The 27,126-nt window shown below is 39.1% G+C and overlaps 1 protein-coding gene across 5 annotated transcripts in view; it reads right to left on the bottom strand.

The window, feature by feature from the left end:
- Positions 1-27,126, bottom strand: part of Sox6 (SRY-box transcription factor 6) — a 560,562-nt gene that overhangs the window by 310,385 nt on the left and 223,051 nt on the right. For 3 of the 5 annotated variants that reach the window (XM_041666382.1, XM_041666383.1, XM_041666385.1), the window contains one exon: positions 10,495-10,735. In XM_041666382.1, the coding sequence (XP_041522316.1) occupies positions 10,495-10,731 (237 nt within the window). In that variant the 5' untranslated portion in view covers positions 10,732-10,735. Of the gene's footprint in view, positions 1-10,494; positions 10,736-26,469; positions 26,579-27,126 lie in introns of those variants that run through there. The other 2 variants (XM_041666380.1, XM_041666381.1) reach the window with 1 other exon arrangement.

Here is a 27,126-nt window from a genome sequence, read left to right as displayed (position 1 = left end):
TTTTCTAGATGATAATGAAATATAAAGAAGATAAATGAAATAAATGCATAAATATTCATTCTAATTTCAACTTGATTGTAAAATTTTATCAGTGAAGGTTTGTAATTTATACTTTGGACCTAAGAATGCAGATCACGCAAAGATACATCATTGAACTCAATTTGCATCACCTAGAAAAATAATACCTATGGGTTATGGGAATACAGTAGCACCAAAATAATAGTTAGAAGGTTAATATTACAAAAAAAAAAAACAAGTTATCTCATGGAAGGCTACTTTAACAAAAGGAATAATAACTTAGTGTTGCTCTTTTAAAAGGTTACACTTCTCTCTTGGAAAGCAAAGAAAACTTTTAATTGAGAAGGACAATCGAACAGTGGGATAATTTGCATACTAAGATGATGAAGGCACATTTATTGGAGGCTTGTATAATAAAGATTTGATGTGTTTGTAGAGAGAAGAGTGGGGTCTCTCCTGTTTGATGCAGGAGGTTTGAGTCCTCATTAGAACCTTTCAAGCTCTCCTCTAAATGGTGCAGGTAGGATTCAATTGTCTTCTGTTCCCTTGGAATAAGAGACGACAGATCCTAAGGAGTGCAAACAGCCCTGATTTGTGGTTTCAGTGCTGTCTGCTCCATCTTATTCTGTCAGTCTAGAGGGCTGGGAAAGTGAGTTCATGCTCCCCCAAAAGTTCAAAGTAGTCCTGTGAACCACTACATGCCACTCAATCTATACCTCCCCAATAAAATGTTGCTTAGAACATCACAAATGTTCATGTTTCATTATTATAGTTACTGTTTTCATTCTGATGATATACCCAAATCCAGGCAAGAAGGGATGGCATTAAGAATTTTGAAAGAATGCATACATGAGCACAAACCACCTGCAGACTGAAAGCAAGCCTATGGAGTTCTACTTTAAGCAGAAAATTGACAATACACTCTACAGTAGACCAGCAACACAGGGAAAAGCAGCACAGTGACAATACACTCTACAGTAGACCAGCAACACAGGGAAGAGCACCATGTATACTATTGTCATTCAGGAAAAGAAAACTATTCACGAAAAAATATCTATAAAACTGAAGAAAATTAAGAAAAGATGGTTGAAGCCCCCCCATCCCCAAAAGATAATATCCATGGTTGGGCAGGAATGTGTAAATGACAAGTGACATCAGTGATAGAATTTTGAGATTCAATCTCTAGTCAGTGCTCTGCAAGCCCAGCCACTGAGGTTCACACAGCCTAAAAGAGCAAAGAGAGTTGAACACAGCAAAGCCCAGTTCCTTAAAGATACACTGTATGCTGCTTTTTTATAGTGGCAGAAAAGATATCAGGGTCTGATTTTCCTCAATCTGTCAAATTACAGAAGAAATGCAAGTCTTTGCATGGATAGAGCAAAATATGGGATTCTTAGATTTTGGCAGGTGTTCAATATGTAGCCCACATAATCACATGTTAATGACTGGATTGTGCTAATCAGCGTGCATACCTGATCCCTTCGTGCCTAAGGGGAAGTCAACCATTGCAGAGCAGTTAGTGTTTCTCCTTCTGATAAAGACTTGATGACATGCCAGGTAAGGAGAAAAACTTTTCCAGAAAGTGTCTTTATAAAGAGCTATGACATCGCTAATAAAACCAAGTAGGACAAGGCCACTCGGACTTCCATAAGCATCAAACCGTTCCTAAGGACCATTCCGGTAACCATTTTATTTTTTATTTAAACAGCCTAGCTTTAAAAAAAAAAAAACCCTTTTAGAGTACACTGGAAGAAAAAAAACCAGCAAAGAAACACAACAGGGAATGATCCAGGCATAAGAGTTACAGTGGAGTACCACTGTGTTAAACGTTCAGATGAGTTTCCTACTTCACAGCCACACCAAGGCTTAACATATTACACAGAGTGGTTTTACTCTGTAGAATTAATTGCAAGTAAGTTTGTGATTAAATTTCTGAGATAGATTTTTAAAAAGAAATAGTGCTGTGTGCTAATTTCAAAGAAATGGGAAAAGGAAATCCTTCCTAGAGAATACTATTCGGTGGCTTCTGGGCCACATTGAACATCTTCACTTAACACCTAACTTTTAACTCAAAGTTGAATGGATTTCCAAAATCAGAGAATGAGAAAAGTAGTGTGGTGATTTGAATGAAAATGGGCCCATTAGGCTCATGTATTTGAATGCTTGGTCCCCAGTTGGTGGAACTCCTTGGGAAGGATTAGGAGACGTGACTTTGTTAGAGGAGGTGTGTCTCTTGGGGTTCTATTGCTGTGAAGAGACATTATGGCCAAGGCAACTTTTAGGAAAACATTTAATTGGGGCTGGTTTACAATTTCAGAGGCTTAGTCCATTAACTTCATGGCAGTGGGCCTGGTAGCATGCATGCAGGCATGGCCCTGGAAAACTAGCTAAGAGTTTTACATTCAGATCTTCAGACAACAGACAGAGTGACACTCAGATTAATGAAGGTTTTTGAAATCTTCTACAACAAAGCCAACCTCCCAAAAGGCCGCACCTACTCCAGCAAGGCTGCACCTCCTAATCCTCTCAAACCTGGGGGCTATGCATTTAATTACATGAGCCTATTGGGACCATTCACATTCAAACCACCACAGAGGGTATTGAGATTTCAAATGCACATGCATTCCCAGTATGTCTCTCTCTGCCTTGTGCTTATGGATCAGATGTGAGTCAGCTACTGCTCCAGCACCATGTCTTCCTGCCTGTGGCCATACTTCTTGCCATGAGGGTCATGAACCCACCCTTTGAAACTCCTATTAAACTATTTTTTCTATAGGTTGCCTTGGTCATGGTGATTTGTCATAGCAGAAGCAAAGTAACTAAGACAGGTAGTGACTAACTTTCTCAAGAAGCCTAAATCTTGCCAGTTTCTGATTTTTTTTCTCTGGGAGGCTCAGAAATTGGTCAAACACCACACAGTAGACATAGATCAACCTGACCTTCTGCATGAGGACTACATGCTAGTCAGACCAGGTGAACTACACTTTCTGAATTACAATTCCAATAAAGGTATTGAGATTAAATTCATCTGGGCGGTGCCTTGTATCTTAAATTACTAAATCTCTTTCTCTCACACATATACATACACAAAAAAAAAAAACCCTTGGCAACAACTCAACATTCTTAAATCTTTCAAAAAGAAGCAAGATGAGAAATGTTCTAAAAGTCTGTCACAACATGAAGTGTAGCTGAAGATTAAATCCTCGGTAAGAATTCCTGGACTATGCTATCACACAATGACAACAGCCCTGTTCCCAGAAATGGCACAAAGTCCACACCAGAGATTTTATGACTCCAAGTGAACTATGTAAAGCACTGCAGAGCTGACTAGCAACTTCTCTGGGCAAGAAAGGCAGAAAGGAGCAAAAGCTTGCAAGTAAGGAAATATTGTTCCTGGCCACTACTTATTAAATGTCTGACATGGCTAGTATTATTTTCTTTTAATTAAAAAAAAGGAGAGTCTTCAAATCTTTTATTGATGTGGATCTTACTTTAAAACTTTTCTAAAGAATGAAAATCTAAATCTTGCTCATTTCTCTATTTTTTTGAAAGTTTCAATAGATTGATCAGGTAGTACATAAGCCCTATGGTAGGCTGCAGGTAATCAGCACCAGACAGCCTACACTTGCTAACCTAGAGTCCTAATACAAGTAAGGAAAGCTATTTTATTTGCATCTCTAAAAGAAGGGGTTCAAACATTCTGGGCTGAGGGTATAACGCAGTTCTTTCTATTTAATTAAGTAGATAATTCAAACTCAGATATAGATAAAAACATTTTGCCTAAAATAAATATCAATATGATTATGAATATAAGTGCACAAGGGCATATGTGCAAGAGTCCTACTTTAAATTTACTGTCATATTGTACAGTTTTCAAGAAAGACCTGTCACGGACAGGGCATATGGCTCAGTGGATAAAGCACTTCCCAGCAAGCCAAGTTGGAATCCCCAGGACTCATATGAAAGTCAGGCAGGTAAGATAGCCATTTTGTAATCACAGAATCTGTGAGTTAGAGACCAAAACTCTGGGGAAAGTTAGCCAGACTAGGTAAAGTGGCAAGCCCTGGGTTCAGCAACAGATAGGTACTGAACTACCTATCTCAGTAAATAAAGTGGGAAGAGTAGGGGAAGACAACCAATGTTATCCTCTGTCCTCCATAAACACATATACACATGTGTCCTCCCAAACATACAGCTGTACTTATTAATCCCACACATACAGCTGTACATATTAATCCCACACATACAGCTGTACATATTAATCCCACACATACAGCTGTACATATTAATCCCACACATACAGCTGTACATATTAATCCCACACACACGCATACACACACACATACAGCTGTACATATTAATCCCACACACACGCATACACACGTGCACTCCACACATAAATACAGAGAAAAAGGCAGACCATTGATGCCTCACCCACATTTTCATGTTCTACCACAGAAGTGCCCATGGTTTGATCAGGAACATGTCTATTCCCTTGTTCTTGATCCTCAGTGTCACTTATTTCACTCCATTTTTACTAAGCTCATGCCTTTGTACTCTCCATGAACAACTTCCCTAACTATCCACTCTTCCAGCGCCATCCCAGTCACACCTACACAGTAGCCAATGTGATCTGTTAGAGAGCTAAATAAAGCGTGATTGCTGTCTTGCTTAAAATCTCCCAATGGCTTCTTCTTCCATTTGAAATAAGTTCAAACACTTCATTAGCACCTTTGGCTCTCTATCTATCTATCTATCTATCTATATAAAATGTCTGCCTCCTTGACTTCATTCCAGATCATCTCTCCTCTCTAGTCACTTTTGCTGTGGGCCATAGTTCAAATGCACTAGTCAAAAGATGATTTACTAACTACTAAATCACTGCCCACTTTGGTTACAGGACATTAAGAAATCACAAACTGACTAGGAAAGTCTCTCCCTGATGGCTAGCTTTTGAAGTAATAATAGTAAGTGATATCCAGGCCCACTGGAGCAGGAAAGACATTTCCCAGTACTAGACTTTGCACGCTACAGCATCAATCTGCCAGGAAAGATGTTTCCACTGGTGTAATCATAGTATGACTATTATGATAGCAACCAACTTCCTTCTGATTGAATTTGAGACTTGCTCTATTAGAGGGAGTTCATGTCTAATACTGGCACAATAGTCCATGACTTGCAAGATCATAGGTCCTAGTGGGGAATAGACTGAGGCTGCCTCACTAAATGGACATTGTCAAACTGTCCTCTCAGTATTTATTTTCATGCCTGTACAGTAGTGCTACTCCCAGCCTTGGTCAGAGGAATTTCTTATTGCAGTTGATAGTAGTTAATGTGGAGACTCACAACTGGTCAAAGTGCTGACTTTAGGTACTCAGCAATAGCTGGATTGTTTATATTATTCTCTCCATATCTAAGGTATAGGGAACATCATGGAAGAGTGGGAATAAAGGACATAAGAGCCAGAATATGAGGAGGAGCATTGCGGAATGCTACCTTCTGAACATGACATGGCTGGTGCACACATCGATTCATATCAGTAATGGTTACCTGTATAAGACCTGAACAAGAGCAAACCAGTAAAAATTCCAGCATGGACGAGGAGGGATTGCTTAGGCTCCATCCCTACCAAAGGATATGCCTATTGGTAAGTAGTCTGTGCCCCAGTGGATGGCTCTACATCCTTTCACATGTGTTTAGCACTAACTGAACTCAGAGAACTACTAATATAATTTATTAATATAATAATACATTTTTTAAAAAGACATGAAGTCAAAAAGGAGTTAGGATGGTAGTTCCCACAGAAAGTTGGAGAGAGGTGGTGGGCAGGAAGTGGATAAATATAAATATATTATATATGTAAAATTTACAAAGAATAAAAACATGTTTTAAATCCAAAATGTAAAAAATTTAAATAATAATCTTTAAAAAGACTTTTGTACTTATTACACACTTGCTAGGTGCCCACCCCAAATCTCTGCACAGTTGACTTGTTCCAAACTTCAGCTCAAGATTCTCATCTCCAGCTAGCTCTTCCTTCTGTGCTGCTGTTCTCCTCACTGGATTTCCCCACTGTTTGAACTGTCTTACTCTGAGACCGTGTGCTGTGTAAATTCCATTCAAACAGAGATCTGATATTATTACAAGGTAGTCTTGGTATCTGGAACCGAGTGGACACTCCAAACGCCCTTACCAGTGATGATGCAGATGACAGCTCTTTAAATTATATTTTAAAGCAAAACAAAAAAAATGTACTGGAAGGAGAACACAGAACAACATACACCTCTCTACTCATTTATTTGATACAAGTTGCTACATATAAATATCTTCACAACATAACCCCCAATAAACAAATCTGTGTATTTTCAGGACATTTACTAGCAATACCTAGGCTCACATATCCTTTCCGCACTTGGAAATTGTATGGGAAATAACCACATATGAGAATAGATACTGTCACTGCAAGCTATCACAAAGATGTTCCTTTACACTGACATACAAAAGGATGGTGCCCTATACATTTTAACATGGAGAAATTATGTAGCTACATTGCTTATTGACAGCACAAGGCCAATGAGAACAATAATACATGTCACGGAATGGTGCCAATGTTCCTGTGTCAAAATGTATCAGTACCCTAAAGCCGTGACAAAAACAGAGTACTTAAAGTGAAAAGCACTTTTTATGTGTACTAGCTTTTCAACCATCAAAAAAAAAAAAGTCACCAATTGCTATAAGATATGAAATTTAAAAACAGATGTTCTGGTTTCTGTAATTCTTTAAAATCTGTCCAAATGCTTTATATTGCATTAGCCTGTGAATCCCTCCCCTGAAGTCTCAATCCTCCTTCTGTGCTTGGATTGTTATGCATTGTTTACTTGTTGGAAACGGTGTGGCATTTTATTTCGTTGAATTTCTACTTCAAAATAATCAGAATTCTAGCATGTAACTTGTTTTCTAGTCAAGTGATGAAGACTGGCAGAATTTCATTGTTTTTTCTACCTTGGCTTAGAGAAAGCCACCTCTCAGGTTTTCATATTTCCCAGTGAAACTCTTTTGAACTCAGTAGACAAAATGCTCTCAGGTATTTGACGACCATTGTGGAAACTAAATTACAGAAATGGAAGGGGTCCTAACACATGTGTTGTGGTTAGCACACTCATTCTTAGCTTTTGTTTCACTGCAGTATTTTATGAGACTCAGCTGATGGTAAGTGAGAAAACTACAAACAAACAGCAGAAGCAAGAAAGATCCACAGACGAGAACTGCAAATTCAGGTCTCTGCGTCATGCTCTTTTGGACTTCATATTTAATGAAATAATTAGAATTTTACTTCAGTTACAGTCTTCCTATTACAACACACACACACACACACACACACACACACACACACACACACCCCTCACATGTTTGCAGATCTGGCAGGAACCTAAAACTCTCCATTGTTTTTCTTTACAAAAAAAAAAAAAAAACAGAACCTGACTGGTGACCTGATCTGCGGCCTAGGTCATCATAGGTCTGAGGTTACAGTTGCCACATTGTTGAATCTATCTGTGAGGAGGGAACACAAAGAGAGTTTCCACATGCAGCTGCTATTTCCCATTTGTTAAATCCTTTTATTGCACCATCTAAGTACACAGCTGGGAACTGCTATAGAGTGGGAGGTAAACAAATCTTTTGGCTTCCCAGCATTCAGAGAACACAAAAGCTCTAGGAGAAAGCAGAGTGAAAGTTTGGAAACATTTCTATGAGAATTGTCTCTCACACTCATCTATAACATGCTTGCAACCTTAAGCTATTTTATACTACCATAAATCACATGTAACAGAAGTTATTACATATACATTAGTATCTTTTTTGACAAATTATGCATAACCAAAAGTTTCAGACTAACTCAGCAAAGCAACTTGCCAAAAATAAAGTTTTTCTGGTAAAAATAAGGAAAGTGCCCTCTGAGGAAACAACTTGAACTCTATTGTCCCTGCCTCTACCCATACGTTTTCCATTCCAGTTACTTTTGTCAGGTCTGCAGATGGCATAAAAGCAAAGCTATCTTGAACCAATCCCTCTCTGTGTCCCCTCTTTGTCTACACTAATCCAAGCTACTGCAATCTTTCATCTAGATTTCTGAACTAGAAATCCCAGTGGCTCCCCCTGCTTTCACTCTTGACGCCTGCCCGTCCATTCACTGTGCTACAGTTGGAATTATCTGTGAGAAATGTTCTTCAGCCCTTCAAAGGCTGTTCCCACTGCACTCAGATGAAATCTCCCCGCCACAATGCCATCTCCAAGGCCTGTATGATATAGGCCCTATCTGTTTTTCCAACCACTTCTGATGCATCTTCATTCATTATCCTCTGATCACAAAGACCGTCTTGCATTTCCTTAAATTAATTTATGGTTTTATCACCTCAGACACTCCACATGCACTTCCCTCTCAATGGATTTCCTCTGCCCTGCTCTGACTACTTCCTGTCATCCTTAGCTTGGAGAGGGCATCCTCGTCATCTATTCAAAGTTAGGCTCGCTTCACTGTGCTTTCAGACAACATCCTGATCTTCACAGCACAGTCACAGTGTTAACTATGTATGTGTTAGCATATCTATCCCTGTTCAACAACACAAACTTCAGGATGGCATGCATCACATCTGCTTCACCATAATACAAATGTAGTTAGTAGAAAATCTGGCATCCAGAAGGTACCCAGTAAATATTTGTTCAAATAAAGACGACGCAGAGTCTTATTGTCCTGCTGAGGAGCAATGAGCAGAGACTGACTGTCCATCTCGGCCGTGCCACCTTGGAGACAAGGAATGAACAAATTCAATCAGAAAATATATTTCATCCTTGACTCATATATTTGCTTTCCCCTTCTCTTGGAAGGTAAATTTCTAGCCAGAAAATTGTACACTGTTGATTCTTAACAAGCCAATGATAATGGCACTGGAATTTGATTCTACTACATGTTCTGGCTTTGTGGGAGCCTAATCTATTTGGATGCACACCTTCCTAGACCTGGATGGAGGGGAGAGAGCCTTGGACTTCCCACAGGGCAGGGTACCCTGACTTCTCTAAGGACTGGACAGGGAGGGGGAGAAGTGGGAGGGAAATGGGAGGAGGGGAGGAGGTGGAAATTTTTAATAAATAAAAAAAAAGAAAAACAAATGATGTCATTTGGGAAAATCTGGAGATTATCATTTTAAGTGAAATAAGTCAAATGCACAAAGACAAGTATCTCCACCACATGTGACATTTAAGCCGAGTATGGAGGGAGAGGGGAACATTGACCAAAAAGGACTATTAGGAATGTAGAAGAGCAGAGAAAGACGGTGCTTAAGAAATGATAGTAGAGCAGGAAACAAAAACAAAAATTCTATATGCATGTATGGAAATGTCAATGAAATTTGTTAATCTGTATAACTGAGATGTGTTAACAAATAAATAAAAGTCTTTGGATCCTGGAATAAAACTAAAATTATTCAAAACTTGCTTCATTCATCTTTTGATCCCCACCCCCTTTCCTCATACTGCTCCAGAGCATAGGCTGTGTCTACAAAAATCATGTGAAAATAAAACTTTCTCCCTATACAATCATCCATCTCCATATGCGCATCAGTTAGTAAGGCATTTTGAACGATATATTGTTTTTTGTTAAGGAATAAAACTCTCATTGTCTACTTAAGATTTTTTTTTTCATTAACTTAATTTTTGGTTACCCACAAGTTAAGAAATACAAGCCAGGGTTGAAACTTCTAATTTAATAAAATAAATTAAGGTTCTAGTTTCTTCTAGTTGATAAAAAATAAAAGGTTTTATTTGGAATAGGTAATTAAGTCACTCGTAAGGTTTCTATTTTGATGGTTAAAAGACAAAATTTACCATGGGAAAGCTTCCTACTCTCCTCACAACCTGATATTTCATTTCTGCTTATAGAGGAAGCCTAACAGTCTGAATAGTTACCCAGGAGCCTTGCTTGTTCCTTTGAAATTAATATATAAGTACAGGAGGAAAATCTTTATTATAAATCAAAACTTGTCATTAAAAATGATAGATTCCAATATTGTCTTACTGTAGATGTAGTCATGCTAGGATCTCATTCAAACAGATATATTTGCTTAACTTAATTTATCAATATTAATACACAACCGCACTTCATTTTACTACCTATTTATGACATTACTAAATTCATCACATTAAACTGGAATAGAAAAATAAGATAACTGACTTTTTTTAAAAAAAAAAGTAAATCAATACTCTTTTGTCAAGGAGACCTAATGGTGGGACATAGCCTAGATCACAAACTGCTTTCCCAGTTTTCCCAGTTACTAAAATAGTAACAACTGTATGTCTCATGTTTGTTTTGTGGCCTGAGCAGGAATAACAGTGGAGCCATGTATTTTAACTTTCCTCCGAACACCTTCTAATAAGGAGGATGCAGACATAGTCGGTAGCAGTCGCCAGACTTTCAGTGCTCACCATTCTTTGCTGAGATGACAGAACGCTGTCCCAGTCAGCATCTTGTTGAATGGTACTGACAAGCGTTGGTAGCTCCTCAGAGTGAGGTTTGTTGTGCATTATGGGGTGCAGAGGCAGATGGGAGGCCACATGTTGGTCACTGCCCTCTTCCTTTTCCCTTGAGGTCAAATCCTGGGTCATTATTTCCTCTCCATCAGTTGTACAGGCAAATGGAGAGGTGGCTTGCTTGGAAGACATTCTTCTGCAGAAGAAGGGAAACACCATGGATTAAAGAGGACTCTCAACAACAAAAGTAGATGTCATTCATTGTATTTGACTAATTTGAGCATAAAATAAATAAAAATCCTTGAAACTGAGAGACAGAGTGTAAACCACAGACAAAGGGTGGATTGCTTATCTGTTCTATGCCTCCTCTTTGCTTCCACTCTCTAACCATCTTCCCGCTAACTGCTGCACATAATCCCCAAATAAGATCTTTCTAAGTTTTCGTGATGTACAATATATGTATTTGTATGCCCTTCCTCCTAGTTTTCCCAACTAGACTATGAGTTTCTGGAGAGTGATTAGATTGGTGGTTAGCAATGAAAGTAACAAGGGAATGAACTGATTGATGAGCCAGTTTGAAGAAAGACTTCAGAGTAAAAACATCTAACTTTCTCCCAAAGCTCTGAAGAATAGAAATAAGCCTAAGTAGAAAACAGAAACTGAGTAAATAATTTGTCTTTAATATGCTAAGCAATTTGGCCATGATTTCCTAGCTTACATCTTGATTGTGAATGCCAGACCTTACACCAATGTGAAGCTTTTCTGAAGGCCTCCAAGATACAGTAAGTATTGCTTGTTAACTTTTAAGTGACATGTTAACTGAGTGACTTCTAGAGTTAGATAAATGTTTTTTTTTTTTTTTTTTTTTTTTTGGTTCTTCCAGACAGGGTTTCTCTGTGGTTTTGGAGCCTGTCCTGGAACTAGCTCTTGTAGACCAGGCTGGTCTCGAACTCACAGAGATCCACCTGCCTCTGCCTGAGTTAGATAAATCTTATAACAACTTTGTGACATTTGACTTGAGTTTTTGAAGTAATTATACCTCTGTTTTATGACTGGAAGTAGATACATGATTTATAGCATTTACTATGAAAAAATTAAATGCTTACTGTGCATACCAAAAGCTCGTAAACCAGAATCATTTGTTGAAGTCTCCACAAAGAAACAATCAAGAGACTGTGTGATGAGACCTTCATTTTGTACTTTATATGAGATCAGAAACTGTGATGTTATACGAAATTACAAAACTTTGAAACATCACTTTAGAAAGATCAATATCTTGGGGAAGTGGTTAGTGACCAAACCACTAAAAGTTTACAAATTTAGGGAAGAAACCATTTTTCCCCTAAAACTTCAGGTTGACTTTCATTTATTGTATTTCCTTTGAAACTGCTGTGTAATGACGGGAATACAATCGCCACCTTAATTGCTCTTTAACATTAATTGATTTCATACCATTTTTAAATGCACAAATCAGTTAACATAGGGAACCACATGAGCATTTTTCAAATTAGCAAATCATTAACTTGCCTGTACTGTTTCTACAGACAAATAAATACTGATTAAAGGGTCTAGAAATCTGAGATTAACAGTTAAATTTACAAATCTGTCACATGCTTTCATGAATATTGCAGTGAAGGAAATATCAAGTGCAAGGAAAAATAATTAAGTTAATTCCAATTTAAACAGTAGTTTTTATGTAGCAGCCCATGTTTCACATAGGATTTAACAGCTAATGCTAAATTTCTCACAATTAATGAGGGGGCTCAGAGTTAGTATCCTACAGTGAAAAACATTAATAGAGGATCAGCTAATCTAATTATGCACAGTTCTAAATAAAAGTATTACAGGCTTTTGAAGTGCTTTGAAACATATTAAAATGCTGATACCTACTTATAATAATCATTGTACAAATACTAAAACTTTCATCTATTTAGATGAGACTGAAAAATAAAATAGGGAAAGTGTGCAGAAGAATAGCTCTATTTTCCCTAAAAAGAGAAACAATGTTCTAGAGAGTACTGTCTCAAAGACTCAGACACATCCTTGAGTGACTTTTCTTGGTACTGACAAATGGACACATACATGTACACACGGAAAATCATAACCAGAGGATGGATTTTAGTATTGAAAGTCACTACAGAACCCACTGTAATGGCCCCAGAAATACTCCAGCAAAACCAGGCAATTACAACTGTCCTGCAAGTTATCAAGGGTGATCACAGACAGCAGGAGTGTTTTCATTGTTCAGATAATGGGCAGTTAGTGTTAAAGTAATCACACACAATAAAAACAAATTAATGAGTATACCGCCACCTTTTAAAAACAGTTAAATACAAGTGAAAGTCATAACCCAAAACTCAGAGTGACTTTGGTTCTCCCAACAAATAACTCTTATTACAAAGTTATCTGGTGCCTTCCAACAGCAGTATCTGTGATTAATGCTTAAGTAAAAATTAATTAGGATACAAAACCCAAAAGTGCAAACAGTCTCTTAAAGAATCATTTTGATGACAGACTATACTGGTTAACAATAGTGTACGATCCTAATTAAACAGCCCTGCAGCTGTAAAAATAGATTCAATCTGTCCAAAGCTATGAGTTGAGTTTAAAGGCTGGTTGGTGAGAGTGTTTTTCTTAAGGAAGGCTGGGTCTTCAGTCTTAATCAACCAATAAATTATTTCCTGCAATTACATTAAATAGAAAATTATCTTCAAATGGGGAGTGTTAATTGAAAATCAAAATTCAGAGGGAAGTTTAGAAATTACACGCTGAATACAATTAGTGGGGAAGGCTTCACCTCTCCTTCATCAGCAGTCTTCTGGTGAGCCCTCCAGTGACCCATCAGAGCCTATTTACACCGGCACACAAGCTGTCTTTTCTTTTACACCCACAAACACAAATGTGTATCGAGGTTGTAAATACCAGATAGGCTGCCAATATATCAAAGCCGACTGTTCATCCTCAGCTCACACCACAACTGGGACAGAAGAGTAGGGGAGGTAGGAGGACCAGGTAAGGAAGGCACGCCTGGCTCCCCAGCCCATCCCTTTGTAACGAGGTCAACATGCTGTGTCCCAAGAGCACTTTTCAGATCATACTTTACTTCCCCGCTGTGCTTGTTTTATTAGCATTCTTAACTATGTTGTACACAGAGGAAAAGAAGACTCTTGTTCTCTCACCAAGGTATTTCCTTTTGATAAAAATGTTGGACTCTTTCAGTTTGTTCTCAACAGTAGCTTTGTCATTGTATCGTATTATTCAAGGTCAGTAGTTCTCAGCCTTAAACAATTCCTCATGTTGTGGCAACCCTCAACCATAAAATTATTTTGTATCTAGCTCATAACTGTAATTTGTTATTGTTATGTATCATAATGTAAATGTCTAATATGCAGGGTATCTTATATATGACCCCTATAGGGGTTGCAGCCTACAGGCTGAGAATCACTGTTCTAAGAGGTGCTTTTGTTTGTTTGTTTTATAGGGAAATGCACACGACTCACTTTTAACACATATTTTTTTTTAAATATTACGATCATTGTGTGTGTGCCAAGCATGCATGTGTGAAGGACAGACAACAACTTACAGGAGTCAGTTCTCTCCTTCCTCCATACAGATCCTAGGGACAGGACTCGAGTTGTCATTGCTTTTAGCTGCAAGCACCTTTATCTGCTGAGCCAGCTTGCTATCATGTAGTTTAGAAAATAAATCATAGATTTACTACTATCGGATCTGGTTTGCTAATTTTTATATGTAAATCGTTATACAATCTTTCAATTTAACTGATACATCCTCATTCGTTTCCTTTCTTTAGTATTACCCTTTTTCTGTTCTTTTTAACATTGGGTGAGGGAATGGAGGGGGAGGTGCAAGCATGCACTTGCCAAGCAGTGCATGTGGAGGTCAGAGGACAACTTTCAGGAGTGAGCTCTGCTCTAGGAACTGAACTCACATCAGGCTTGCACGGCAGGCTCTTGTAAGTAACCTCACTTTGGCACTCTTGCTAGCCCTAGAATTTCCCTTCTGCACATTTTCCTAGAGTAATTGGACTGCACTCTAGAAAGCACAGACACTAGGCTCTGGTGAAACCCTTACTCCAATCACTGTACCCACGTCACCTGCTTTAGGAATCCATGAATCAAATACACCTTGTTAATTGAGATTTTCCAGCTTTGCGTGCAATTCTTGCACTTATTTTGAATGCACACATGAATGATACTATGCATCACAAAAATGTTCCCACCTACTCCATCCCTCTGTACATCAGCTAGCACCTTACCTACCTATGTCCCACACAACTAATGAGCAAAAAAAAAAAAAAAAAATTAAAATCCTTGTGAAAATAGTCAATTTCTATGTGACTTTACTTTGTTTTATTTTTGCTCTATTATAACTTAAAAATCATTCAAATGAATTGTTTTTTTAATTTGTATTAAAAAAAATATCTTCCTAGTTAGAGCCCCTGAAAACAGGGGTTTATAATGGAAGTGCTGACACAACCCTACTAAAGCAGCGCAAATGTTGCCGCTATAATACACAAAATCAAGTTCTATTATTCTCAACTCTCCTCGCTCATGGGATTTTTCTTTGCTGTGCTCCCAGCCAAACTGCTGAAGCATGAAAAATTTAAATGCAATCAAATGTGCCCAATTCTACTTTACTAGAACAAGTGTCTACAGTGGTACAATCTTAAAAGGAAATGCAACAGATTTGTTTGGTGTTTTTTTTAACTGTTTATTTATAATACAGTGCATTGGAGATCAAATAAAAGAGGAAATTACACTCACATGGTACCAGTGTATTGACTACACAGAGCACATTATAATCAGAGAGGAAAACTACATTGTCAACTTATCACACTGGTTAAACAAGATGGTTTTCTGGGGCATAGCTATTATCAAGGAAAACCTCCAAAAAGAATTGTATTGTATGTCTTTGAGACATGTAAAACTCAGTTCCCATCATATGTTCCCTACACTCAAACTGTCTCTGCCCAACAGATCAGGTGAATTCTCTGAATGCTAGACCACTGGAAATAACTTCCAGTTTGAGATTTGGGGGAACAAGATGGATAGAGATAAGCCTCCATAATTAATAATGCCCTCCAGGATGCGAGCAGGAACAGGTCCATCTCTATAAAAGTAAGAACCCTCCACTCCAGCCCTACAGCCAGGTAGGAATGCTTAAGGCATTACAAAGTAACTCAGATGGTAAAAGTACTTCCTGTTCTTGAATAGGAAAGGTGAGGAGGTCTGGGCTATATAGAAGAAAGGAGGGTGGGGCTTCCATCCATATTTTAAGTCCTCTGCTTCAGAAGAGTTTGCTTATGTTCCAATATGATGGCACAGAAATATTTTTTAATATTTCATTACTTTTTGATTATTATCAAATTAACATTCACTTTGGGGTATGTTACACTTATTATTCAAAAGAATTATGTGCGTGTGTGTGCGCGCGCGTGTGTGTGTGCGTGTGTGTGTGCGTGTGTGTGCATGTGCGTGCGTGTGTGTGTGCGCGTGTGCGTGCGTGTGCGTGCTTGTGCGTGAGTGTGCGTGCGTGTGCGTGTGTGTGCATGTGCGTGTGTGCATGTGCATGCGTGTGCGTGTGCGCGTGCGTGTGTGTGCGTGTGCGTGTGTGTGTGTGTGTGTGTGACAACAATGAAAAAAGAAAAAGAGTCCACGAATTTGAAAAAGAGCAAGGAGGGGTATATGGGAGGGTTTGGAGTAAGGAAAGGGAGAAGGAAATGATGTAATTATTATAATCTCAAGAATAAAAGAAGCAATAAAACTAAAAGCAAAAAAGACATACTGTTCTAACATAAAGCAGCACTTTAATAGTTCATTTACTTATGAGAAAAATTTTAAAGTTCAGTCCAACGCTTACAGTTATTATTTTGAAGACCTGTTCTGGACAATTCATGTAGACTCATCCCAGTTAGAGAGGTTACTTGAATACTACACTTGATCTGATACTGAAAAATTAACTGGTTTTCCAAAACATAACATAATGCTTTTGACTCTAAGGAGCATGAGTAACAGATACGCTCAGCTGCCAAAATGCACAATGCCCAGGAACCTCACAAAGGATTCCAGTCCACCCAGCCCAGGGCAAAGAATGACTTCCAAACCTCTTCCTGTGCCTCTAATTCCCACGTTCAGGGACTCAAGAGGGTTATAAGGAAAAGCTTAGCTCTAAAGTGAAGAAAGTCCTTGGGGGCTGCAGAGATGGCCCACTTGTTGCTCTTGCAGAGGACTTGTGTTTGATTCCCACCACCCACATGGTAGTTGACAACCCTCGGTAATTCTGGCTCCAGGGGGTCCAGTGTCCCCTTCTGACATCCAAGCTCACCAAGCACCTGTGTGATACACAGATGTGCATGCAGGCAGAACATCCATTTACACAAATAAATAGATCTTAAAATGTTTAATTTACACATAATAATCAAATGAAGAAACTCCTTGTAGGACCTTCTCCCGGAGAGGTCACGGCTGCTGCTGGGTCTCTGTGTTCTCTGAAGCCACAATCCCGTGTCATCTCCACTCCACCTCCAAACGCCCATGGGCTTTTTAAAAGGTTTTTCTTCCTTGTCTAAGTTTAATAAGCAACTGACAGAATGCAAGCTCTCAGGGCTACTGGAAAACCTACAACCCTGTCTTCCTCCTAGCATCTCAGCCCTTCTCTCCGAGTTTCTATAGAGCCACTGAGAGGTGAAGCCTGTTAGGAACCTCACTGATCTGAGCAAGCTGCAAAGTTGACAGAGCTGAGGCAAAATGACATACACTTGATGTGTGAGTAAGAAGGGGCTTAAATTAATGGGTCTTGACTTTCTTAAGGCCTCTAATTTTCCATACCAATGCACCAAAATTGTCACCAAAGGCCCTCTGAGGTTGTTACAGAACAGGAACTACCTGGAACAGATTCCTCTCAAGTCATCAGAGTTTGTATCTCTGGTGTCTATATTTAGCTGACAATGTTGCTGTCACTTTATATAGCTTAAGACTGTTCTTTGGACTAGAGCTCATATGTCTTGGAATGCTTTGACTCATGAATTGTTTCTCCTGATAATGTTACATCATGTAACCACCTCTGTCTAATTGGTCAGTGTCTGCTAAAAGGCACAGGCAACCCGCCCAACGACTGGCCTCTGGTTGACTGCCTATGGAAAACCTAAAATTATCACATTTGTCCCTGTGTATCCAGTTTCTTTCTAAGATCAAAACAACTTGATATCATGGAGCCACTACACTTTTTGCTTGATAGAAATAAAACTGAGTTTTCACATAGTTTATCTACCAGTAGCTGTTGGAAATTTTGCTTTGGAAAGCCACTACCAGAGAATATAAATAAAATCAGTGGCTTGACAGTCAGATCAAAACCAAACAATGGCTACTATAAATACACACCCTAACCCAGAGGGTTTTAATCAAGCTCAGCCACTGAACAGCTCAACTGAAAGACCTCTTCATGGCTTGTGTGCAAGAAGGCTGTCTAAAATAACGGCATGAGGATTTATTCCAGCATGCCCACTTAGAACATTATCTTCACAGGGGATGGGAACCCTAATTTTTCAAGGGGTGTCCCCACTAAGCTGAAACCGATCCACTAATAAAAGTGTCCAGTTTGGGGACATCTCATCTGCTTATTAAGAAAAGTAACAAACTAGAGTCACATCTTCACAGACAGAAAGTATAAAAAGTTATCCCTGCATTTATTTGCCCACTCTTCCTCCACTGTGACTTTCTGATTAATATTTTCAGAAAAGAAGAGAGAGATGAAAATCAGATACTATTGAGATATTTTTTCCAATATGAAATCTCAAACATGGTGATATTGGGCAAAATTATGTAAAGAAGCTGATTTTCTAGGGTCTCTTCAGTTACATAAAGCTATGGGGCAATTCTCTCTGGTAAGGAAATATCACACATTTCAGATTCCTATCCAAGAAGGGTGGGAAAGAAAAGAAGGCAGGGAGAAGGAAGAGAGGGGGGGTGAGAGAAAGGAAGAAGGAGAGCAGTGGGGGTGGGGGCAGAGGAAAGGGAGGGGAGCAAGAAGCCTGGCTTTACAGCTCATTTTCAGTTTGTCTCCTTAATGAAAACCTCATTGCATAGTCCTGAAAACCGTCTCTGAAGCATTTCTGATTCAGCAGAGGTTACACAAGCATCAAAGCAGTTAAATATAGGTGCCAAACCGCATTGCCAGGAGCTCTCAGTACTGTGAGTTAGTATTACCTGACAGCTTGGTGAATATAAAATTACTTGTTTCTCCAATTGAAGACAATCAAATTGTCACCTTCCATTGTAATAATGCACAAGTAGTGATCAGCAAAGTGCAAACATAATTACCACAAAGAAAACAAAAAATCAAATCTAAACCTCTCTACAGAGTAAACACATCTATCTGGCTCCCCCAATAAGGAAAACGCTTTAATCCTGAGTGTGCGATGCAAGCTCCATATTGTGTAACAATAAGATTTATTAGTCTTACATCAAGTAAAAATGGAAAACAACAAGAAACACCAATTTATGGAGAATGAAACAAATATAAATAGGAGCCTCACAACCTTACCGACAGGGTGCAAAGACCTACAGGTGACATCACAGTGGCTTACACCAATTACACTCAGCAGCACATCCATCACAAAAAAAAAAAAAAATCCTCACCTCCAGAAATTTCTTTCTAGCATAGACTCCTTCCTGAGAGTGGAAATCCAACCTCATTAGCTTTTACTTAACTTTTCTTTAAAAGAGAAAGAAGCTGTATACTTTGTCTTCTAAATTGGCTTAAATTTTTGAGGTTGGAAATTTATCCTACAAATTAATTATTTCTATAAAAATTTAGAAAAAAATGAATTCTTTCTGAGACCTTAAGCATCTGGAATTCTTGCCCAAGACTGGTGACCAAATTGACTCGCTCTCCCGAGGACTCCATAACTCCAAACTGGTTTGGCTTTGAAGCTGGAACTGGCTCTCCCACACACTGATGATGCCATGGTCCAAGCAAAAACTATTATCATCAGTATCCTGACACATAAAAAGGAAACCTACCACATAAAGCTCTCTTAGCAAAGTCATTAATGTTCTTTTATATTTAACTCTTTTATATCTAACTCAAAATTTAAAATGCTCAGATTCAGATAGTTCCCTCCAATATGGTAACACACACACACACACACACACACACACACACACAAACACACAAACACACACTTCCCTTTTCCCAAACACTCCCACTTTAGGGGACTCTTCTTCCATCAACAGTGTCCTTCCTTTACTAGAAAGATGTATAAGGTTGCTATGTCTGGTCCTCCACTTCTGCCTCTCACCTCTGCTCTACAAAGTCTCACTTCTAATCACTCACCCACCCACAAGCAGCTAGTTAGCAGGGGAGCAGAGAGACCTGCACCAGGTGAAGGAACAAACTGGGCACCATCAACAGCTCAGGATTGCCTGAGCCTGAATCTAAGAATACAGATCAAAGAGTGACAATCTGGTATGTCACTCCCTGTCTGGACACTTCCTTGAGACCAGTCTGAATTCTCCTTGCATTCCACTTTCTTCATTCTGTGTTGTCACGGAAGTGTAAGAGATGCTCACACAGGCAGACTGCATGCACAGTCAGAAACTCTAAGTGGGGAGAACCAGAAGGGAGAAGTCAGGTCTCAGGAGCAAGTTTTGACTATGATATCTGATAAATTTCCTGTCGTCTAGTAAAACATTTGGATGAGGGGAGAATAATACTTTTAGAAAATTATCATTTCCCTCATTCTTACAGTTTTCACATAACATAACAACCTTTTTCTTTCCAAGAGATCCTTACACAGTGAACATCTCCTAGCTGAGGGGATGTGAGGATGTGACCAGGAGTTTTGAACTTCAGAGATGTTCATTCCTTGACATTCCCAGAGATAACATAGAATATCTACAAGAAAAGGCATGCCTTGTCAGAGAAACACTGCTAGGGCTCCAGCAGACACTGTCAACAGGCTTTGTAAGTGGAAGAAAAGATTTTTATATGTTGTGATCCACAGACAGACTCCCACCTGTCCTGTTCATTGCTGGATCTCAGTGCCTGGCGGCATGCACCACACCTTACAGATGCTCAGTGGTACTAGGAAGACAGGCAGAGGAAAAGTAGAGAGGGCATAATGAGAAAATGGATCATTCTTTTTTACTTAAGTGAACAATTACAAACATTCGCGTCACACGCTGAGGCTGCCACTGTCACCTCTCTTCTGCCCCTGTGCTCTTCTTGATCAGGCCTCTCCAGGCTTTATTTCTAAAGCCCGTGATTACCTTTTCTAGTTCCTTCCCTGAAAGGCCCAAAACAACCACAAGTTGTTAATATTAAGATACACTCTGCAATGCCATAGCAACAGAATTTAAAACTAGCTTCATCGAAATTTTCCACAGTGCCTTCCCTTGTTTACCCAGGTCCAGAAGAGCATGATTCTCAGAGGTGTCCATGCGCCTCAGCTGCATCAGACTGCCCTGGTGATGTCTCTCAGGCCCTCCTTGCTCACCATACTTATAATTACCTCAGGACAGGGTTTACTGCGCATCAGGCTCAAACTCCAGCAACCTACTCTAAACTAGCTTGTCTCTTTCATTGCCTTCCCCTTTCAAATAAATTGCTCCCATTCCATCTGCCTCCACTTTCCTAATCAAAACATCAGTAGCTCTCCCCTGGAGACACAATGAAATCAAAACTCCTGACCCAGGCATTCAAGACCCTGCACCCGAATCCACCCAGCCTTTCTAACCTGCCTTCTCCAGGCTACGCCTGCACTTTCCACTCTGTGTACACTGGTAGTCTCAAGTTTTTCTCAGGTTTTCTGCCTTTGTTCTACCTACTCCCTGTCATTTCCCTCACCTCCCAGGAAGTCATTCTTGCAACATTTATTCAATATTTGATACACACACCCTACACAACCTTATTTTTTTAAGAAAATTACAGAATGATAAAACATAAACAATTGTATAAATTATCCCAACTAGGCTCTTTCTTTCTAAGAAAGAGAACAAAATTCCATGTTTCTCTGCATCCCCTGATGCCAACCTAGCACAATATTTGGTGCAAAAACAAATCAGTAAATATTGTCCAGTTGTTTAAATGCTATTCAAGTAAGGAGAAACAGGTAGGATATTAAACTAACCAGAAAAACAGCAGCTGTAACAGAAGATTTAAAGTGAAGCTTCAGTGGATGAGGGTAGGTTGGGGGAGGGGAAGAGGAAGGTGGAAGGAGGGGAGAGAAGGGAAACTGTGGCTGGTACGTAAAATGAATAAAAAAAATTCTAAAATAAAAAATAATAAAATGAAGCTTCTAAACCAATTCCATACACAATTAAGTGTCTCATCTTCCCAAATGCTCTGTACCATTAAATACACTTTGAATTTTAAACATAAGGGCAATTAAAAAGCCACACCAATCATTAATTTATGTTTCCAGGAACATTAAAAAGATGAGCAAATGTGGTAGTAAGTGGATAGATGATGGTTAGACAGATGGACATTGGAGAAATCACTGAAAGACGCAGTTTCCTCTAGAAGCTTAGAAAGTCCTTGCCCTATGCTCTATGTTACCACACACAGTGTGAACTCATGTTCTCGGGGAGCTGTAGGAGTTAGGTGATGTTTCTGTTCAGTTTAATTTTAAGGAAACCAAAGAACAACACTGCTTATTTTTAAAAAGATAAAATAAACTTAAGGCCAAGTGAGATTACACATGCCTATAATTCCAGCACTCAGGAGGCAGAGACAGGAAGATAGTTCCAGGTTCAAGGCTTTCTTAGTCTACATAGGAACTCAGAGGCCAGCCAGGACCATATAACAAAAACCCTGTCTCATAAAGACAAACAGAAAATAAAACAGCACTCACCCAAGGCCATACCGAGCAAACAGAGGGCAGAATGCTGGTAGTCTAACTCCTAGGCAGAAAATAGGGTTAAAGATTTTTTAAATATAAACTATTAGTTCTTTCTAATTATCACATGAATCCTTCATTACTAATATATTCCATCCATATAGAATTTTATTATAAATACTGTGTGTGTTTGTATGTTCTAAATTGTTCACTTAATTAAACCTTAGTGAAAAGACCCATTTTCATTTGTTTTTTTTTTTTGGCCTGAGGTATAGCTCGATGACAGAGTGTTTTCCTAGCTCTGGATTTGATGACTAGTACTTTAAACATGAAAGATAATTACTAATCCTAGAGTTAGAGGTACTTGAATACTAGATAACAACTGGGAGTAGGGACAGAGGTAAAGACAGGCAGAGGGAGATGAGAAAGAAGAGGAGAAAGAAGAGGCAGGGAAAGAGGGGGAAAGAAGAGGAGTGGTATGGTAACTGAATGAGAATGGCCCCCACACGCTCATATAGTTGGATGTTTGGATGCAGTTAGTGGTACTGTTTGGGAAGAATTGGGAGGTGTGGCCTTGTTGGAGATGTGTCACTGGGGGTTCTCTCTCTCTCTCTCTCTCTCTCTCTCTCTCTCTCTCCTCTCTCTCTTCTCTCTCTTTCTCTCTCTCTGCCTTGTGGTTGTTGTCTCAACATCTAAGCCCTTAGTTACTGCTCCAGCACCAATGCCTACTACCTGTTGCCACTTCTCTACCATGATGGTAGTGAACCTTAACGAGGTTCCCCAAATTAAAAGCTTTCTTTTATAAGTTGCTTTAGTCATAGTCTGTAATGGCAATAGAAAAGTAACTAAGACAAGCAGGAAGAAGAAGAGGTTGTTGAACAGGCCACCCTGACTCTCCTTCCAGGCACTTTGACAGCAAAATCATTTGAGCAAGTAACTACAGCTTCTAGTACAAGAGACTGGGAGGGGCACTGTAGTTTCTAAGAATTGTTTCTTAACATAAACCATGTTTTTCTAGCTTGAATTTTCTGGTAAACATTGATTACCCACATATAACTATGTCCTTAAATGGTCAATAGTAAAATTCAAGAATATCACTGCTCATTCATTTCAAGGTCTAGAGAATGAGAATCAATTTCTACTCACCAGCTCTGACCACAGAAGCCACCCTGGACACAGGTCAGGGCTGGACCACTTCAAGAGGTATAGCTCCTACTGCTATACCATCTAGAAAAGCAGGTGTCAGGGGAGCCCTGAGGGAAAAGGAAACAAGAGCTCTGGCAATATTCATTTAGCTACAACTGTTCAGCTGATCCCAGTAAGGGCACAGGAACTCAAACAGCCTCTCAAAAACTTAAAAACTGACTGCGTAGGATATTACGTATACCCTAACTTCTAGGGAAAAAAGCAGAAAAGCTTCAGACACGAGGACATGAATTGTTCTAAACTGTCACTGTCTGTCACCAGCAACATAGAGATTTCTGAGTGTTTCCTATGTGCAAAGCAGCCTGCCTTCACAGATAACTAAGGTGCCACTATCATGGGTTTTCACTCCATATTTCTGCAACTTTCTACCTTCCTTATAGCTATTTGCTTTAAATTTCTCACTTGCATTTGCTGGTAACGTATTATCATAAACAGCTCCAGGAGAACATGAGAATCCAATTGTCTCCATGAATCACTGCACAGAATTGTTTTGCTTATCATTATGAAAGTCAAATGTGGCTGTCCACAGTCTTGCATGTTAAGAGACTCTTTACTGAGCACCTAACTATATCTATCAAGCTAAGAACCTCTGGCTTTCCCCAGCTCTGGTGTTTGCTGTAAGAAAGAATTGGATATTATTCGTAGTCATAGGCCCCGATCATGAATGCATGTCTTTCAACTTCCCAAACCTGACTGAGACAGGTATCTGGATGACTTTTAGTACTGCCATGCCTAATATGTCATCTACTTAGATTTCTTTAAAAATAAATATTTATTTGTATCTATGGTGCCTAAAGCTGGAAAACACCACACTTGTCTTAACAGAATCTATTGTCAGATGGAAGACTGGTATGGTTGGAAGATTTTTATATGGAATTTAAGTCTTGGACCCCTCGCTTAATAGAACTATGAATTTAAGAAATCACTTAACTTCTGAGCCTCCATATCCCCATTTGTACAACAGGGGTCAACTCATGTACCTTTAAGTTGATGTGAAGGTTAAACTAGTGACTATGAAAGTACCTAGCATTTAGTAGAAATAGAAAGAGTGCTAAATTACTTCAAATAAAAGTTAAAGAAAAAATATTTGGGCCCAAACAAAACCAATAAAAATTCTTAAAGGAAGAAATTCTGAATTTTTAGAAACACACATTTAAAGTTCTACTCAGTGAAAGATTACTAGTTTCAGTCTATCTGTGACCCAGTAAATGAACCAGTGACAAAGTACATTTTATAGAGAGAGGCTCATACACAACACCTCTGCAGAGAGCTACAGATAAGACAGTCTTTAAACGGGAAGACCAGATCCTACTGGCCACACTCCTGAGAGCTGTTTTCCAAGAACAGAGCAGAGTATGAGATGCTGGCTGTTTATTTGGGCCTCCCTATGTCCATCTCCTTCCTTGATTTTCAATAGCAATAAACAAACAAACAAACAAACAGTCCAAAAATTTGGATACTGTAACCACTCGATTTAAATTGATTTTTAAACAAATCAATCTTATTATAAACCTTATTTCCATTAGTACTGAGATTAACTTGACAGTACACAGGAAGTCTAAGCCACTCATGTTTCCAAAATGCATGAATGCTTTTCAGAGTACACTTGCTTTTCTTTCGGGGAAACCAGTGCCCTGAGCAGCAGTGATTCCTGGCCTTGCATGAGAAGCTCCAAAATGCTTCCTGTTTTACACAATTTTCTCTATTTCTAAATCAAATCGAGGAGCCAGTCCCTAAGGCTGTGCTAAAGAACCGCAAGGCAGCTTCATGGGCTGACTGAAGACACAGGACATGTTTCCTCTCACTGCGATTTACGTTAAAGAAGAAACGTGTCCTGTCTGGAGTTTTAGTGACTTAATTATTGCAAAATAGATGTTCTTCTCTGAGGCTCGGTCAAAAACACTATTCACCGCCGCTTGGGGTGCCTATTTGTATGATTTGAAGCTGAACGTCCCAATAGTACAAACTCGCCTGAAGACGGAGCTCATAGACAGTGAGGTTTCTAGGGTAGCTGGATGAGAAAAGAAACAAATAAATATTTTGAACTTTGCCAAGCACTACAGGGAATAAACTCAGGGAGTTTGTTGCTCAGAAAAAAAATATAGAAGAAACAAACGACAGAATAAAGGGGGCTGAAGTGAAGAGATTAATGAAGCACTGTTGTAATTCACTTCTCAGAAGTCAATTCAATGCACTACAGTTTCATGGGAAAATGCCTTTATTTAATATAGGTATAAGGTTCAGCACTGTAAATCCTGATAGGATAGCAGTCTATCTTAGTTAAATTGCTGTGAGCATTGATCACTCTAAGTTCTTTAGTTAAAGCACACCAGTAATTACCCAGTGGCCTGCTTGACAATTGTACCTATTTGAAATGTTTATTACAATGAAATATTTTCATTAGAGAGGCATCTCTACCACAGTACATAGGTACCTTGTCAGATGCAACATGCCTTAGAAAACAGCAAGGAGTGAGGGACAGGCTGATTTTGCCGAAAGAGTTCCTGTATGAAGTCTGTCATTCTTCCTGCATAATAATATACCAGGACCTTATACTACACAGGAAAAAGAAATGCGTGCATTTTTAAAATCTAATAAATACTACTCAGAAAGGTGTGTGTGTGTGTGTTAAACCCCCAGGAAAATCAAATCCTTTTTTAAAAAAAAAAAATCATTACAATTCCCTAGCAAGATTAAAAATGTCATACAAAAATGCCTTTCAAGTTATTAGTTCGTTACCGTGACATCAGCAGCTCCTCACACACAGTCATCCCACCCAATCAGGGAGGCTTTGAAGTTTCGAAAATTAGAAGGGAAAGTAACACAGTTAAGACCTGTGACAGCTAAAAGAGGCACAAATCACTCACACGAAGTGGCTGCTCCTCCACGCTGCAATTCGGCTTTCTCTTGCCACATCAGCCAGGACTTCAGAACTCGAGGGCATAGCCCTTTGACACCTTCCCAAATCACAAAACCACTAACTGCCAACCAAAAAAAAAAAATTATTTAAAAAAAAAAAAACAAACAACTAATTATTCTCTCCTGAGTCCCAGGCTACCAAGTGCTGCCATGGCTTCAAACCGCATCTAGTCTGCTCAAACAAAGCAGTGTCAATTCTGTTCAACAATTAAGAGAGTTAAAAGCATAAAAGTCGATGGAAGAAGTGAAGGCTGCTGGCCTGTGGGGAGATACAGTACCCACATGCCTTCTGCCACTGCTGCTACAGTTAAGCAAACTTTACAAGCTAGTCAAGCCATCATGCAATAGAGCCTATTTGCTGAGCAACAGTGGAGCTTTGTGGTCGGCCTCACAGTTGACAGTAAGTTATGAGCCCTTTGTGAGCACAGGGGAAGGGAAACAGAGATCGGAATTTGGCAGGAAAATATAATACAGAATTCTCCTGTCTGTGGAACCTGAATTTTTGTGAAAACAATCAAGCATTGTTGAAAGAAAGAAAAGCAACTTTGACAGATGAAATATAGAGGGGCCCCTTTTAGGAAAACAGTAAACAAAGCGCCATTCAG

The sequence above is a fragment of the Microtus oregoni genome, unplaced genomic scaffold, assembly GCF_018167655.1.
Source record: "Microtus oregoni isolate MIOR12 unplaced genomic scaffold, Mior012 000016F_ref0000370, whole genome shotgun sequence".
NCBI classification, from domain to species: Eukaryota; Metazoa; Chordata; class Mammalia; order Rodentia; family Cricetidae; genus Microtus; species Microtus oregoni.
The sequence above is the reverse complement of the archived record's forward strand: the minus strand, read 5'-3'. Positions and strand labels throughout refer to the sequence as shown.